Genomic DNA, 17,920 nt, shown 5'->3' with positions numbered 1-17,920 from the left:
TCACCTCAGCACGCTGCGATGGCAGATGAGAAAACGCAAATCTGGTGTTTGTATGTCTGACATATTATGGCAATAAACGTTTCCTAACTGTAGGCTGGTGCATGGTTCTGCGTCTGCACCTTCACGCGCAGTTGTGTTAACGGACTCGTTTCAATTCCTGGTTCTAAAAGGCCTGCGCGTGTTGCAAAGCAATTCACCGCCAGAACAATAAGTGGAGTAACGTTTTTGTCGAAGACAACCTAGAGAATGACGTCATTGTGTGTGGAAGTCGTTGATTTGTTTATTTTTTTATCGCAACTGCTGCTGTTCATCGCCTTTTTTTCGGGGACATATTTGTCTGATTTTCCTCCACAACTCCTTCTAGTCCGCCAATGATGGGTTGTATAAGTGGTCATATTTATGGGTTTGTTACGCCGAAAGCTCTTCAATCTGATTCATTCTCTCATAAACAATCATATCTGTTTTAATAATGGCGGGATAATGCCAAGAAACTGGAAATGTGAGACTCCGGAAAGGATGTAGTTAGCAGACCAATCACAGCCTTGCAGGCTGCGTGAGGCTTGCGTAGCTTTTGTGGCTTTTCTAGAAAAATTGCTCGCAAGCACGCAAGAAGGGGTAAAAAAAAGCATGCAAAGGGCACGCAAGGGGTTCTTGCGTGTGCGCAAGACCAGAACTCTACGCTCCTCCGAACACACCACTTTGGTTACTCCCAGGTTTTCCGCTGCAGAAAATACTTCCATGTTGCGCCAGTAGGATTAAGTCACAAACTAAGTAGCATTAGAGGCCTCTAATGTGTAAACTATTAGATGATGGAAGTTATTAACTTATTTTACATGGCTCAAACCATTTGTTAAGCAGAATGAACAAACGGGAGGAAACACAGCAGAGAATATAATAAAGGGAAGTACGTTTGCTGCTCAATGTATGTCCTCCACAGAAGCTTCCTTATCGGGCCACGAAGACCACAGAGAGCCGGACATGAACCGAGCACACCAACAAGCAGTAATTTGTCTTAATGGTTTGTGGGATTTAAGACAAATAAGATAAAGCATAATCAGATTCAAAATATACAGGCAAAAACTAAATCAATATAAATGGTGAAGCTGTAAGAAGTTGAGCCAATTGCCTGCAGGGGATTGCACTGCTGATGACTCAGTTTTGCAGATACTTGACTCCTCCGAGGCATAGCTGGCGAACCAGAGAGGTGAGTACAATAAGGTCACCTAGTTGGAACCAGTGAAGAACCCCAGGTGGATCTGCAGGTGGTGCCACCTAGACCACGAGTCAACTTACAAGTATTTCTGGTTTGGTTACAGTAATGGTAATAGAATATATATATAGATATATACACACATACATATTTAACAGAAGTGCAATTCCTAAATAAGAGATAAGATAAGATAAACCGAGAAGAAACTGTAAACAAAGAATGTCTAGAATTGATAGAGATGGTAGACTGAACTTTGTTGTTTTTTGTTTTATCATACAACCATGTTCCAGTGGATCCTGAACTGGACTCCAATTCACCACCAGCTGTGATCTGCTTCAGTACCGCCAACCTCCCACCACACCACATCACACCAAGGAAGAAGAAGAACCACCAACTAGAGCCCCATCAATGAACATTACGAAATGCTTGGATGATCTGAACGAGAGGCGACAGGAGTCTGAGCAAAAGAAACCAGGACTCTTTTGGCGAGTCTGAAGATCCACAGAATTAAAGAAGAACTTTTACTCCTTTGGACGTTGTCATGAAATTAAAAACGTCAAGCAAGCAGAACTTTTGGTGAACAAACAAAGACGGTCTTGTTAGCACAAACAATTCCGAGCTGACAAAGTAAGAGCCCTGACGAGAGCAGAGAAGTTGTCTGACAGTCTGACAGCTGACAGACTTTCTGACGGATTTGCTGTTTGATGTGGCCTAGGGACTCCAGATACCTGCGCGGATTGCTCATGTATCTTTGTCCCTTCTAAATAAATGTTATCTTTTTAACTTTAATTGATTGACGTGTCGAATCTCGGAGGGATCGGAAATCCCAACACGAGTCTATCAACGCACAGTAAGACTATGTCTGGCAGAAGTTAGATTAGCATGTGTTGTTAATTTGTTTTGATGTTTACTACATTGTTAAACGAGATATTGTGTATGCAGGGCTCTCAAGTGTCACGCATTGAGCGTGACAGTCACTCATTTCGGTCTCTACTCAGCTTTCCGTCACACATCCAATTTCTCATGGCAAAAAAATAGAACAGAGTCGCGTAGGTTCCTCTTCAACCGTCGGCCGTCGCGTCCACCCAACACAAAATAACCCCAAAAAAGATGTTAAATATGCGGTATTAAAGTCCATTGAGTAAAATGGCTTCCAGTGTTGGTGTTAATCTAAGGAGTTTAAACAGGTGCTTTCAGAAGTAATTTGAGTGACACTGAGCAGTTCCCCATCATTGTTACCCTGTGTGGTAAGATCATTCATGGCGCCGCCATTTAGCTGTTGTATGAAAGGCTTGCGTTGCAGTGGGGATTGCATCTAAATTGATGTTAACTTAGTAAACAAGGGTGTTCAGAATCATTGAAACCATTAGCATACTAAATATTTAACTAATGTCAAAACTGTTTAAATGATCTAAAAACGTTGAACTCTTGAAATGTGGAGGTATAAGCCATCTCGACAGAAGTTATGAATGGGGAAATAGCCAGTAATGTCAGTTTATTTTAGCATTAGCTAAAAGTGAATGATGCCATGTCCAGCTCATCCTGTTATGACGTGTACATTGCTCAAACACTTTGTAAACACATCAGATCTCAATGTGAAAAATAATGTTGGTTATGTATACTGAGATGCATAGATGCCCATTTCTGCCACTAAAAAAATAAAAATTGAAGGGATAGTAGGTCTAAATTAGGACATAAAAACGATGAGATAAAAAGCATCTAAGCTCTCCAAAGAATCCTCAGAAATGTCAGAATTCTTTTTAGATGGATGCATTTCCGAAAAGGGGAATATGTACAGAAGACAGTGAAAAAGAGAACTATTTTGCAAAGACTGCCCTGTTGTTTTTTCCAGGTGGAGTAATTGACGGGAGCTTTACTAATTTAACATTGAATTACTTGACTTTGAGCAGCATTCATTCGAAAATTGCATCACAGTCGGGTAACTGTTTGAAAAGATGAAGATACCTTTCTTGCGTTTCTATTTAACAACCAAGAAGAAAGACATTGTCAATGATATCCATCTCGCGGAGGCAAACAGTGATTTCAGTGAGCAAAAAGGGGAAAAGACACATGACAGACCTGCTCTCCATTGTCACTCTCCAAATACTTCTGCAAAAGACGCTGTGGAGATTCACATTTCAAATGTCATTTATGTTGGAAGGAGTACAACACATTTGCAAATGAGAGCATGTCCCCTCTTTAAACCACAGTCAACCAAACTGATGCATGTACTTTGCCAAAACATACCACATTACATCATGTGGATGTTTCAGAGAAGGTAGTGACAAAGTGATTGGTCTTAGCTGGTGCTCCTTGTCTCTTTCTCCGGAGACATCTTTTGAATCAGCTTTGCCTCCTTCAACGGATGTGTTGCAGGACCAAGCCAGTCCTCAGAGTGATTTTGTGATTTAACTATGGATCAATACACCTGTTGGATCAAAGCTGAAATTGATTGCCGCAGTCTATGAAGAGCTAGAAACAACATTGCTCACCGGATCAATTACTCACAACAGCACCCAAAATGCCAAGGAAAAACAAACTGTGAAGTATGTAAGTGGATACCTGAGAAAGTTAGACACCCAGAACCTCTCCATTTTCCTTAGAATTTGCACTTGATCAGACTTGTTCACAGGAAAGAAAATCACTGTCAGCTATGACAACGCCAAGATTTCAGATTTTCAACATTAAATGAACAAAGTTGTAGAAATCAAATTGTAATACAAAGAAAGTAGCGTTTGTTTCCCCCCAGGATGTGACCCAATGGGTTGGAATGGTTTAACTCATCTCGGCTACGGCGGAGGGGTACAAACTGCACATCCTACGCGCTTCTTTTGACAGCTCAGAGAAGAGGACAACATAAATGAATTCACGGAACGGGAAGCTTATGAGTGGTCATCACTGACAACATTTTTTAAATGATGAATAATATCATTAATACTTTTTGAAAGAACAGTCTTATGCAGTTACATGGCTTGTGGGAACTGAGGGAGGGTAGTTTGCACACCAAGCGGACTAGTTTTCTCAGCGGAGCTGCGGAGTTCTTAAATCGGGACTGGCGTAATGGGGGCAGCTGAATGGGAGCAGTCACTGGATCCGTGTGATACCAACGCAGGCTAACCACCGCGGCCGACTTTTCTGGACGTTTTCGGGGCCACGAGAAGAACAAGTTCCCCTCCACTCGTCTCGCTGCTGACCCTTCCCCGCGGACTCTTCGGAGAGAGAAAAAGCCCCCAGACATGGCTCAGATACTGCCGATACGATTTCAGGAACATCTGCAGGTAAGCACAGACGAAGCGAGGGGGCCGGGGGATAATAAAAATGTGTTGTAGCTCATTCATTTAAAAATGAAATTGCTGGTGCAGCGTGTTCCTAGCGCGCGCTCACTTGGCACGTGTCGCGTCTAGAAGGAATGTGAAATGGGATGCCGGGTGGTACTCAATATGGCTAACGTTACAGGCCTAGTTTTAAATGTGACTTGTAAAAAATAAAACCTAGAATTGACCAGTCGGGCGGTATACAGCAGCAGCTCAAATGCTGCGTGCGTGCGTGCGTGCGTCCGTGCCTGCGTGTATTGATACGCCCGAGACATCCCCCCCCCCCCCCCCCCCCCCCCCCCTCGAAATGGAAAAATGCCGCTGTCATGTTCAATCCGCTCCAACGCAAACTGCAGCGTCCTGCCAGCTGAGCTCAGCGGTCGGCGGTGACATCGTAGCCGTGAACTCCGGCATATTGTTGTCAAGCCCTGCGGCGACCATGTTTGCTACTTTGTAACCTTCAACGGTACCGACGACGTCGTCACAGACGGACTCACCGTGGATAAGAAGTGTTCGCGGTAGAAAGCTGGGGAATGACTTCGAAAGATCTGCATCATTCCGCTGCAATAACTGCAGCTGAAAAACATCTTATTTGAGCAACGTCTTTATGTCACAACAACCCACACCCCATTATTGAAACTGTGGTTTCATATTACAACATCTGAATCTGCTTCATGGGCCGTTTAAGGGCTCTGACTGCGGGGTTTTCTGTTGAGCTTGACGTACATACAAAAAAAAGGACAAGGCAAGTATAAATACTTAACGTTAGTGTGGACGTATGCATATGAACATATAGGCATTGTATCTTTGAATATAAAACACAATAAAATGGAGATAATAGTGCAGTGATGCACTCTCTCTGCTCTGCTGGTCTCGTCCTCCATCTAATGCAGCTGACCCCTGTTAAAATCTGTAACAGAAAGGCCACCTATTTAGGTTGTCCATGGAGGAACTATCTCCCCTATGCCCCGCCCCCTTTGGTGACCATTGTCCCCATAGTGCTTGCTGTCTTTCAGCCAGAGGAGAAAAGTTTTAGCCTGTTATGCTAACAGCAGGCGGTGAAATGGCCTTTCACATTAGAAAAAAAGAGACCCCCTCTCCCTCCCTCTTCCAGTGTGCTTCCCACTGCTGCCTAAAGGCTGGTGCATGGTTCTGCAGCTGCGTCTTTCCGCGCAGTTGTGTCGATGGACTCGTTTCAATTAATGGTCCTGGAATGGTTGCGCGTGTTGCAAAGCAATTCACCGCCAGAACAACAGGAGCAACGCTTTCTGTCGAAGACGACCTAGAGAGTGACTCCTTTGTGTGTGTGTGTGGAAGTCGTTGGTTTATTTAGGGATACATAAAAAGCAGACTTTTTTTTGCCCCGTGCATCACTACTGCTGCTTTACATCGCCTTTTTTTCGCGGACATATTTTTCCCGCCAATGACGGGTTGTATAAGGGGTCATACTTCTGTATTTCTTATGACAAAAGCTCTTCAATCTGATTCATTTTCTCTTCAAAAATCTTAAAAATGGCGGTATTATGCTATGTAGTCTACAAAAATTGGTCGACACATGCAAGAAGCGTTAAAAAAGCATGCAAGGGGCTCTTGTGTGTTTGTGTCCTTGCGTATGAACTGTATTCATGTCAATTCTTCTCAGCTTGAATGGCAATAAAATCCGGGCTCTTTATTTTCTCAAGAGGTCACTAACTGTCGGTCCGGATCTGGACCCAAACACATATCCATAAACCAGGCTTAACAGCATGCAGGCCTCTCCTCTCTTCACTAGTCCTCTTTGTCTCTCTCTTCTCACCCCCTCTATTGTACTTTATTCTCTCCTCCTCCCCTCTCCTAACTGACAGGCCTGTTGTAGCTTTGAGGACGGAGGATAGAAACTCAGAACATGGCAATGTCTGGGTTATGAGTTCACGTTGCTCTCAACAGCACTTGCCATTCTCTGATAAATCTCCTAAGAACCCCCCCTCCCCACCCTAACCCCTGTGGCTGGAGAAAGTGCTAAGCACCAAGACTGCTGCCTTCACGTTCCACCTCTACCGTGAAATCCCAGCTCGGCCCCCTTGCCTCTGTGAATCTAGGTGGCTCCAGCAGAGTCTCAAAAATGCTTGGAATTTGCCAACCCAGGACTTTGGGCCTCAAGTTGTTTAGCTTTCCTTTTTTTCTTTTTTCCTCTCCTGACTGGGTATTTACAGCTTGGTGTCTGTAGTCTGGGACGGTCCCTTAACCCACACCCAGATTTCTAGATTAGGCACCAGCATGAGGTTAAGCGCAAAACTGATGCTTCAGATCAACTCCAAACCTCCAAACTCGATCTAGGAGTCTGATGGATCATAAAGGGGGCAAAGTGAAAATCAACTGGCCCACACGCACTGTAGCAGCCTGTGTGAGCACAGAAATGTGTTGTGAAGAGTCCAGAGTCCCACTGAGCTGCTCAGTTGTTGCTTATGGCAGGGTTTGTTGCCGGCGTATCTATGGCGATGGCGCCATGTTGCCGGATGTGATGGGAAAGCGAGCTCAACAAATGACATTAGTATGGGAAGCATGATGAGCAGCCCGTAAGCCTAGAACACACCAAGCCAACGCCGACCAACTAGTGGCGATGAGAGCAGACTGCAGAATCGGCTCAAGTCGGCAGCGTCTGGGTCCAAAGTTGCCCCGTCACACCAAGCCGATTCTCAACACCCGACGGCCAAGTAGCACGTCCCTTCTGTGCCTGCCGTTTTTTTTCTTCTAGTGCACTGGTTCGCTGGCTGAGCAGCCAATCAGAATGATCAGAAGGCCCGACTGACCAAAAAGCCAATTCAACATGTGGAATCGGCCGTAACAAAGCCGACGAGGACCAACTTCGGCCGACGGTGCAGAACACACTGAGGAGATTTAGTCTGCCGACGCACGAAAAACTGCCCGACGGGCGACCGTCGGCTTGGTGTGTTCCAGGCTTAACAGGACACATCGGCAGCTGAGGGTGGGAGGGGAAGTCTGCGTCTGATTTCAGTCACAAAAAGTGACTTCCGAAACGAGCAGTCAGTCCCGCGGAACAATAGGCACGTTGTGTCTTTCCTCAACGAGAATTCAGTCAAACACTGTTCAACCAACAGGGGCTGGACTGTACTTGCGTTTTACAGATTATTTTCTAGATAACTTGTTTTTGTCTATGAAATCTGCATAAATTATTCTCCAGCAGCTATTATATTTGGTTATTGTCACAAAGTCTGTCCCAGATATGATCAGTATTCATCCGTAAGACCTACGTCACAGTAAAAGAAAAACACTTTCAGTAATTATTTACAAGAATAATCAACTTGCTTTATCATTCTTGTATATAAAATAAGAGATTTAAAAGATTTAAAAATACTTCTGCTGCCAAACAATAAATGTAGTTGAAGTCTATTGTTGGTATGGCCTGGCTAACGAGACCTGCAGAGGACTGCTGCTCACCAGAAAAGTAGATGGATTTATATCCTGCTTATTGGCCGGTATTACCGCCTTCCTTAAAAGGGCTTTTAACACTTTTTGGTGTCTGCTTTATGAAACTAAACATTTTCAGGGATGAGTGATACAAAACAGCAAAGTGACGGGATGAAAAGAGCAGGAAGTGTCTTTGTGACCCTGCATTGAGCTGGCCATAACGTCTAATCACATCCAATGTTGGCAGAGATAAGCGATTAGATCAGCTGTATGATTTTCATTATTTTCTTGGTATATACCTCTTGACCTCTATGGCTACACAGATACACACACACACACTCTGCACCTACAGCCTCCTGTGAGAAAGTGTGAAAAGGCTTGTAAGCATACACATATTTTTTTTCTGCAGGCCTCTTTTTAATTGTGCTTGCATAACCGCCCCCCCCACTCCAAAGTCCCTCAGCTGCTGACGTGATGTGTCTGTGCCTCGGCATTGCATCCTCCCAGTCTATGACTCACCAAAATACTGTCAGTGCAGTATTATCAGCCTGCTGCCTCAGTTCAGTGATTTCGATCTCTCTGTGATTGTTGATCTCGGCACTGCAGGACTAATGTTGCACGGTGTACCAGTACTAGAAAGGTACCGCCGTACCCTTACCTTGAAAACGGTGCAATTTTGAATCTTTTTAGTACCGGTACTTCATTAAAAAAAGCCGCAACCAGAGCGCACTCTTCCGCTGCCTGTCCGGCTGCTTGAATGCATTGGCTGGGTGGGGCTACCAGCTCACATGCAACAGGCAGCCGTCACTCAGTCATCTCCGGGGAGCTGTTGTCCACTGTCCTCGGCTTGTTGAATGAAATGAGATCTGGAAATACTTCGGTTACAAAGTATTTATTATTGTACACATTTTTTAACTCGTGTTGCACTTGCTGATGTTTGACTGTTGGGAAAGTTGTTCTTAAACCCAACACAACTAGAGGCTCTCTCACGGTTTCCCTGCATTTGCAGGTTTTCACACGCACTCACGCCACACATCCAATGTCTCACGCTGAAACAATCCGCCCTGGTTCATCTCCAACAAAAAACGTATGTGTCACACAGGGAAACCGTGAGAGATGGCAACCTGTAGCTGTGTTGGTTAGCTTGACAATTTTCCTAAGAGTCAAACATCAGCAAGTGCAACTCAAGACCAAGCAAGACAGCAGAAAGATAAACATGCAAAATAACTTAGAATTTCACTCATGTGGTTCCATGTGATGAGGTCGGAATGCACACAAAATAGTACCATATAATACACACTCGATGCAATTTTCATTGTCGTTTTTTCAATGAAGGGGGAAATTGCCCTTTAATTATGTGTCCATCTTTAATGTACCCAACCAACATAGCTTTAGGTTTTTTTCCACCTCAAACACACATCTGTAAAATGATGTAATTCATACTTGGAATAACTATGTAGTCAGATACGGACAATAGTTCCTCCCTTTACTCCCTTTCTTCCCTCCTCTCTCCCTGCACTATCTTTATTGTAGTTTCCCTCCCCTCAGTTCCGGCAGTCTGGAGATTCAGTAAATTTCTCCAGTCCTCCCTCAGGCCTTTATCTCACGTCTACCATAACTCCCCAACAGACAACTAGCAGCTGAGTGGTTGGTTTATGTGTCATAATTATTTATTCAATTAATAATTAATTAATAAATAAAAAGTCAGACAATTTCCAAAGGGGATAAAAATATACTTGTGAAACTTTGGAACATCCACATTTATTTATTTGAATTATTTGTCAACCAGCTGATCTTTTTCAGTTTCAAACTAATGTTTGGAGAAACCAATAATGGTATTTAGTACATCCATGCACACATTCTGAGAATATTGAACCACAGGGCTGAGCGTTTGTGGGCTCAAAAAGCAAAAACACAATTGTGTAAACAATATTGATTAGTGCAGGTATCACCTAATGGGATTTAAAAAATGAAACGCGTCAGTAGGCATGAATCATTTAAAAAAGCGCTTTATCACCAATCCTCTGTCCGCACCGCCCCTCCCCCCAAACTAAGGATGCTGATGCAATCCTTCCTGCTGCATATTTCCTGTTATCTAGATTTTTTTTCCCGTCCTGCTCAAACCTGCTCCCTGAAATGGACCACAATCCTGATTATGAGCGCAAAGATTCCTTTCCACTTGCCTCAGACTACTTAATGGTGGAAGTTCCTTTTCAAGGTAGACGTGACGCTGCTTACAACAGGAAGAGAAGGAAATCCTCAGTCATCTCACATGGTTCTCAGAATAGTTCAGGAGATTACTAGCAGCTATAATAAGTGAGCTTTATCCAGGGTTCGAAATGACTTAGGACTCTTGGGGGGTCTCCTAAAATGTAACTATAAAAAATACTGAAGACTACCTTTCTACACTATAAACTGCTGGCAAAATTATATCGACATATTTTGAAGGTGGGATAATGGTCTTGGGATGTTTTTCATGGTTTAAAATCATCAACTAAATCCGCACAGGAGAACCTTTGAATCTCCATAGCTCACTGCGTAGAGCAGTGGGCTCGTTGGCTTTAGGATGTTTTGACCCACGGGGTTCGAATCCCGACCGTTCCGATCTTTAAAAAATATATATTTTCTTAAATAAATGTTTTCATACGTGGTTGTGATGTAGCGCTCACTTATGCAATCGTGAACGCTGCAATGTATTTGTGATGCGTTTTGTAGATTTTCAGCAATATGTTTATGAATGTGCTGCTGTTAGCTGGCAGGTTGTTTGGCTTCATACACATACAGCAAGAACCTCTTCTAATCATTACGTTACACTGGGTATCTAAGTTAGTTAATGCAACTTTTGATATAGGAACACCAACTCCAAATATTTACTATAATAAGCAATTATTATGGAGATATAAACATAATCGAAGCACTTACAGGATTTTCATGAGGGATTTCACTCTTTGTGAGGCTTCGTTCAACAATAACCTACGTGTCTGCACCACAGACCACAACAACAATCTGTGATGCTATTAGCTGCCCTGATTGCTGCCCAATCGCGGTAGGAAATAAATAAATTATTGTTTATAAATATAAAACGTCACTAAAGACCAGAGGTGGGACAAAGTCATTGTTATGCAAGTCACAAGTAAGTCTCAAGTCGTTGCCCTCGAGTCCCGAGTCAAGTCGAGTCAAAGATGAGGCAAGTGTCAAGTCAAAAGTCAAAGCCAACAAGTCTCAAGTCGAGTCCAAAGTCTTACCATTTTAGTTTTGAGTCATTTCAAGTCCTCTTATTATAGTGGGGACGGGGAACCCTGGGTGACAGACCTAGACTACGAAGGGAAGGGTAATGGTGGATCGACTGTGACTGTGTTATAGTACTTTAAAACGGACGTTGACATAATGTTGGCGAGGATTTCCATCGGAGTCTGAATCCGGGTTCAAAAATCCCGATTTTTGTAAGCATGAACGAGCTGTCTCGTTGATACGGTAAAATGGACTGCAGTGATTGGATGTTGTGCAGGCAGCGCGCACTCTGCATACAGGTGGCGCACATTTTTTTGACAGATGCAGATAAACAGAGCGGCGCGGCCGTGTGAAAATGTATTCCCCCAGTTTTCATGGGAAGTAGCAAGTCTTCTCGAGTCAAAAGGCTCGAGTCCAAGTGAAGTCACGAGTCATCGATGTTAAAGTCCAAGTCGAGTTGCAGGTCTTTGTACGTTTTGTCGAGTCTGAAGTCATCAAATTCATGACTAGTCTGACTCGAGTCCAAGTCACATGACTCGAGTCCACACCTCTGCTAAAGACCTTTTCACAATCATTTTTATTGTTAAAAATATTTGTTGGGGACCACCCAAAATCTAAAAATAAATTCTTATAGGGGGTCCGGGACCCCCCCCAGACCGCTCTCATTTCGAATCCTGGCTTTATCATCCTGTGGCCCCACACTTGTGGGCTACTGCAAGTAGCATTTAGGGAATGTCCCTGGAAAAGCTGGAGCAGACCTGCTATTTTAAATCCAAACAGTTATTGATATCTAATTTGTATTTTGCCTGAGGAGCATTTAGGGGTTGGGTGTCTTGCTCAGGGACACTTAGACATGGCACATAGGGCAGCCGGGATTCGAACTGCCAACCTTGCGGCTCCCCGCGCATCACACTACTCCATGCGCCACCATCACCACTATCTCTAGAACAGAGGTCACTAACTGGTGGTCCGGATCTGGACCCAGAAGCCGTCCCATCTGAACCCGTACCAAAAGTTAAAAAAAGACAGTTGAAATGCCATTATGAGGCTCAATGAGTTCCTCCATGTGAGGGGGAGACCGGTCCTGGTGCATTCAGGCCCAGATTTAAAGTCCTGGCAGGAAAAAAGTGGGAGAGTGGATATATATATATTCTATTAACTGTTCAATTGTTAAAATGTCTTTTAGATTTAATATTTATAATTTGTTGACTGTCAAATCAAATGGGAAAAATTCAGGCATATCTTCCTGTTATTTCTTCTGAATTGAAGAATTTGATCATTTGATGCAGAAATTTCCACGTTGTATTTTTTATTTCTTTTAAATGCAGCCATACTTTCATTTAGTTAATTGAGAACATTGTTTATAGTATATAGTATTTTTTTCATTCACACGTATGTTCAGTTCTTTGTATTTTGTTAATAAATATTGTCAAGAGTTTTAGAATCATACTGCATTCATTTGATTTGTTAATCTTGTATTGATTACATGTAAACGTTGATACAACTATTCCTCTATTTAATCACACATATACCAGGCAAAACCAATGTTTCCCCAAGCGGAGTCTGTCTAAGGCGCTGATTGGCTGAATTGTATGTCATGTGTTATTTTATTTAATCAGCAATTGGCTGAAGTGCTTCTTCGACCCGCCTACTCCGGGAATACCCTTACTGCAGCTAAAACACGAATGAAGACAGGACCTGCGTACATGCATACACATACATATATTTTGCACTGACATATTTTATATTACTACTATGACTACATTCTATTTTTCACAAACACAAATATTTCTTATAACTTAATATCGTCCTTTCCTTTTTAGAGGGGTGCGCCAAAAGGGGCCCTCTATTGGCCAGCTGCCACTGCCTGTCACCCTATCTGGGTAAAGATTTCCTTATCCTTATCTTATCTGTCTTATAAACCCTATATCTTCATTTCCAGTTGCAGAACATGGGCGTGAACCCGGCCAACATCGGGTTCAGCTATCTGACCATGGAGTCGGACAAGTTCATCTGCATCAGGGAGAAGGTGGGCGATCAGAACCAGGTGGTGATCGTGGACATGTCCGACCCCACCAACCCCATCAGGAGGCCCATCTCTGCCGACAGTGCCATCATGAACCCCACCAGCAAGGTCATCGCCCTAAAAGGTGAGAGGGCGAGGGAGGACCTCTAGTGGCTTCATGCCTGGCAGGGCTGATGTCCGCCTGGCTCTTGTCCTTGGAGCACAAACACAAGTGCTGATCAGGAGGATTTGCATATAATGCTTCTCTTCTCCAAGCCACCCTCCATCCCTGCCACAGGCACCCACCCTCTTCCCCCTGGTCTATCTTGTTCTTACTTGACTGACACTTTGATTTTGTCTCCCTTGCTTTCTGTCCCCTCTCAGACGGTGAGTTGCTGTGTCTGTCTGTCTGCTCTGTAACAATACAGACGCCATGTCACACTCATAAAAAATCACCATTCCCTCATCTGTTTGTTTGGTAAATTGAAAATTGAAATGTGACGGACCCTCAACAGCACTCTTGAGCAGACTCACTGCTCATTATATATACATAATGTATGTAAAGTTTAGTCAGCTCACCATAAGGACCATTTTTTACTGAGCTTTTGGAATAGGGTAGTTATAATATTTAGTATTTTTCAGTACTTTTTCAAATCTGTAATTGACACAAAGGAAATTCCTATTCACTGTATTTGATCCAGGTTACAGCAAACATGTCAAAAACACACGTGAAAAGCACAAATACAACCAAATAATACATCAAGATATGAGACAAAATTATATTTTTATAATTTGGGGAGCAGGGGAAAAAACGGGTGAGTGTATTTATGTACACATTTATATAAATGTATTTATAGATAAATGTGTATACATATGTATATGTATACATGCTTTCAGGCATTATTTCATCATTCATGCAAAACATTAACTTCATACTTGAAGATAAACACATTGTGCTGGGCATTAATTCATCAAGGGCAACAATTATTTTACGGCGAACTAGCGCTGTTTTTTATCGTCATTTTTAGATTACTTTGCTGTCTTTAAAAGCACACAACATGTGAGAACAAACAGCCATGCCATTCTCCTCCTCACTTAAATTTTGCCTGGGTTCCAAGTCTCCCCACGTACTCCTTATAACAATAAGCATTAAGAACATCAATTTACTTTAGTTTTATATTCAAGATTTTCTGGCTGCATGTCCAACTCATGTCTACTCTCCATCCCCAAAGCCGCCAAGACGCTACAGATTTTCAACATTGAGATGAAGAGCAAGGTAAAGGCGCACACCATGACGGAGGAGGTCATGTTCTGGAAGTGGATCTCTGTGAACACCGTTGCCCTGGTGACGGACACGGCAGTCTTTCACTGGAGCATGGAGGGGGATTCCCAGCCCGCCAAAGTATTTGATCGGCACGCCAGTCTGGCAGGGTGTCAGATCATCAATTACAGAACTGACGAGCAACAGAAGTGGCTGCTGCTGATAGGGATTTCTGCACAGGTATGAAAACCTGTTTACTCATGTGCCCATTAGTGTCTCTGAAACAGAATTAGCATGATTCATCCCTCTCCCTTTAATAGCTCATCCAAAGCCTCATAGAACATAAAAGTTTACTCAAAGATCTCTTTTTGAGTGTTATCATCTGAACGTGTTAGTTTTGGAAAGTATTCTTTTTTTAGTTTTGGTCTTTGGACCTTTTTTGGCTTTTTGCAACCAGAAGAGACAAAGGGGGCGGTGCAGAGAAAGAATGTTACAATGAACTTGGCTGAACTGAAAATCCACTGAAAGGGTTTACGTTGAAAGAGTAAAACACAGACGACGACGACGACGACGACAACGACGACAACAACTCTGTTGAAGGGACCTGTTAATCACAAGGCCCAAGCCCAAAAACATACCCCGCTATATTATCTATTTGACTCTAAATGGCATCATGATTTACTCAATGAAGACTTGAAACTAGTGAATGAGACAATAAACATGTGTTTGCTTTACAGTGGTAATAAATCATGTGAGTTAGGGGCATATTTTCAAAGACATCTATACAGTCGGACTATGCATATTCCTTTTGTAGTGTTAATGAATTCAATGCATTAATGATTGTCCCCTCCTTTTTTACCCTGCAGCAAAACAGAGTGGTTGGCGCCATGCAGCTGTATTCTGTTGACAGGAAAGTGTCTCAGCCTATTGAGGGTCATGCCGCTGCCTTCGGGGAGTTCAAAGTGGAGGGAAATCTCAAAGCCTCAACTCTCTTCTGCTTTGCTGTACGCTCACAGGCTGGGGGAAAGGTAAGGGCCCCTGGACCGAGGACAGGGATGTTATGATAAATGTGTATTTGAAGAAACAACCTTTAATGCTTCATGTCTGTTGGTCTCTAAAATATGGATTTCTTCTTTCAGTTGCACATCATTGAAGTTGGTCAGCCAGCTGCAGGAAACCAGCCATTTGCTAAGAAAGCAGTGGATGTGTTCTTCCCCCCAGAGGCCCAGACAGACTTTCCTGTAGCTATGCAGGTGAGGATGCCTGCTACTTGATAGTTCCTGTGGCACACTAAGGGGGGGCAGCTGATCAAAAATGCTCATCTCTGATCATTCTCCCTAGATTGGCAATAAACATGGCGTCATATATTTGATCACAAAGTATGGCTACATTCACCTGTACGACTTGGAGTCTGGAGTATGCATCTACATGAACCGGATCAGTGCAGAGACCATCTTTGTCACCGCCCCTCACGAAGCCACGTCGGGCATTATTGGAGTCAACAAGAAGGGACAAGTGAGAAACCTGCCAAGTCATAGCCATAGCAAAGAACAGCTCTGCTTCTCATGTCAAAGACGAATGCTTGAATGAGCTTCTGGGCCTCATGTTTGTATGAAAACCTTTCCATGGTATTGATATATCTGCTTTCTCCCCAGGTGCTGTCTGTGTGTGTTGAGGAGGAAAACCTTGTCAACTATGCCACCAATGTTCTGCAGAACCCCGATCTGGCCTTGAGGATGGCTGTGAGGTCCAACTTGGCTGGGGCTGAGGAGATTTTTGCCAGAAAGTTCAACACCTTGTTTGCTCAGGGGAGTTATTCAGAGGCCACTAAGGTGGCTGCGTCGGCACCCAAGGTACGGCCAGATAAGATGCGTATCAAATAAAAAGTCAGAAAAGGTGCCTCTGAATTGTGTTTTTACAGTTGTCCTCAAGGGGCAGTGTCAGTAATGTGACTGCATCTCCGGCGGCAGACCGTGAGTTTGACCTATGTGCCTTAAGGAAACGCTAAAATAGGCCTTGTTTCTTTTTTCGTTTGTACGCTCAGGGCTTCTGTAGAAACATGGCAGGGCCACATAGAACGCAGTAGTTTCTCTTCATTCACCTGAAATTTGACTCTCTTAGGGTGTTCTGCGGACAGCAGAGACCATCCGGAAGTTCCAGAGCGTCCCAGCCCAACCGGGCCAGGCCTCACCGCTCCTGCAGTACTTTGGGATTCTGCTGGACCAGGGCCAGCTCAACAAGTTTGAGTCCCTGGAGCTGTGCCGGCCGGTCCTGCAGCAGGGGCGCAAGCAACTTCTGGAGAAATGGCTAAAGGAGGACAAGGTAGGACGTGGGGGTGGAGAGGGGATTAGACTGATGCAGTGTTTCCCCTACCATTATAACAGTCGGGCCTCCCCCACAGACCTTTATGTCTCTATAGATGGTCATGTTTATAACTCTCCTTTGCACTTGGTATTGCTCACGGTGGAGTTCTGCACCACTTCCACCAGCCGAGCGTTGAAAAATATATACCGTATTTTCGCGACTATAAGGCGCACTGAATTATAAGGCGCACCTTTAGTGAATCGCCGATTTTAGAAATATTTTCATATATAGGGCGCACCGGATTATAAGGCGCATATCCGGGACCCGGGTCGCGGCTCGTCCCCCGTCGACGGGGGGGTGCTTCCGCATTCGCTGGCGGTGGCGGGGGGGGTGCTTCCGCGTTCTAATTGCCGCGCTGACTGAAAACATGGACGGACGAACCGGAAAAACACTGACACTCCGCTGCATTAGAGAAAGTACCTGCACTAAAACGTTTGACTGGGGCTCCGTTGTGCATCCACTAGATCGGGCTGTGCTAAATCAAATGTTATTAAGCGTTCTGAAAACTCGTCTCTCCCATGGTAACGTTGTTCAAACGTTAATGTGGATATTAACAATATCTCTGAACCTCCAACTTTAATTCTTGATTAATGAAAACATTCTTGGCAAATGCTTTGGTGCATCTTGCACCGAGAGGCAGCGCTGGAACAGACAGTGGACCGTCAGCGCGATCCCGACATCCAACTACGAGCTTTAATATAGTGTAGCGACTCTCGCTAATGAATCTCTGGACAATGTGCTTATCTTCTGGTTTTATTGTCGAGAAACAGGCTACTGTCAGCCGAACAAAAACACACCATCGCTCTCCAAAACAACAACAACTCCCGCGTCGCCATAGGTGGCACTAAGATGAGTGACGTAACATTGTGCGCCCTTCACTGAACATCCCAAAACTCTGTAAAGTGCAACGCCGCTCCAGAACATGAAAACATAGTCCGTTACAATACACAACCAATTGATCCATATATATGGCGCTCCGGATTACAAGGCGCCCGCGTCGTTTTTTTAGAAAAAAAAGGATTTTAAGTGCGCCTTATAGTCGCGAAAATACGGTATATATTTTTTCTAACCGTGGTTAGCTAACCTGTACATATGGATGTGCATGTCATGAGTTGGGACAGAGACCC

At 43.8% G+C, this 17,920-nt stretch overlaps 1 protein-coding gene across 4 annotated transcripts in view; it reads left to right on the top strand.

The window, feature by feature from the left end:
- Positions 1–4,046: 4,046 nt before the first annotated feature.
- The window catches only part of cltcl1 (clathrin, heavy chain-like 1), a 28,886-nt gene continuing 15,012 nt past the window's right edge, over positions 4,047–17,920 (top strand). For 2 of the 4 annotated variants that reach the window (XM_062562292.1, XM_062562291.1), the window contains exons 1-8: positions 4,047–4,488; positions 13,106–13,313; positions 14,401–14,669; positions 15,296–15,457; positions 15,569–15,682; positions 15,771–15,944; positions 16,085–16,282; positions 16,551–16,751. In XM_062562292.1, the coding sequence (XP_062418276.1) occupies positions 4,447–4,488; positions 13,106–13,313; positions 14,401–14,669; positions 15,296–15,457; positions 15,569–15,682; positions 15,771–15,944; positions 16,085–16,282; positions 16,551–16,751 (1,368 nt within the window). In that variant the 5' untranslated portion in view covers positions 4,047–4,446. The remainder of the gene's footprint in view (positions 4,489–13,105; positions 13,314–14,400; positions 14,670–15,295; positions 15,458–15,568; positions 15,683–15,770; positions 15,945–16,084; positions 16,283–16,550; positions 16,752–17,920) is intronic. The other 2 variants (XM_037481498.2, XM_037481496.2) reach the window with 1 other exon arrangement.

This window comes from Pungitius pungitius, chromosome 5 (assembly GCF_949316345.1).
Source record: "Pungitius pungitius chromosome 5, fPunPun2.1, whole genome shotgun sequence".
NCBI classification, from domain to species: domain Eukaryota; kingdom Metazoa; phylum Chordata; class Actinopteri; order Perciformes; family Gasterosteidae; genus Pungitius; species Pungitius pungitius.
Note: the sequence above shows the minus strand (reverse complement) of the source record. Positions and strands in the feature narration are given on the sequence as shown.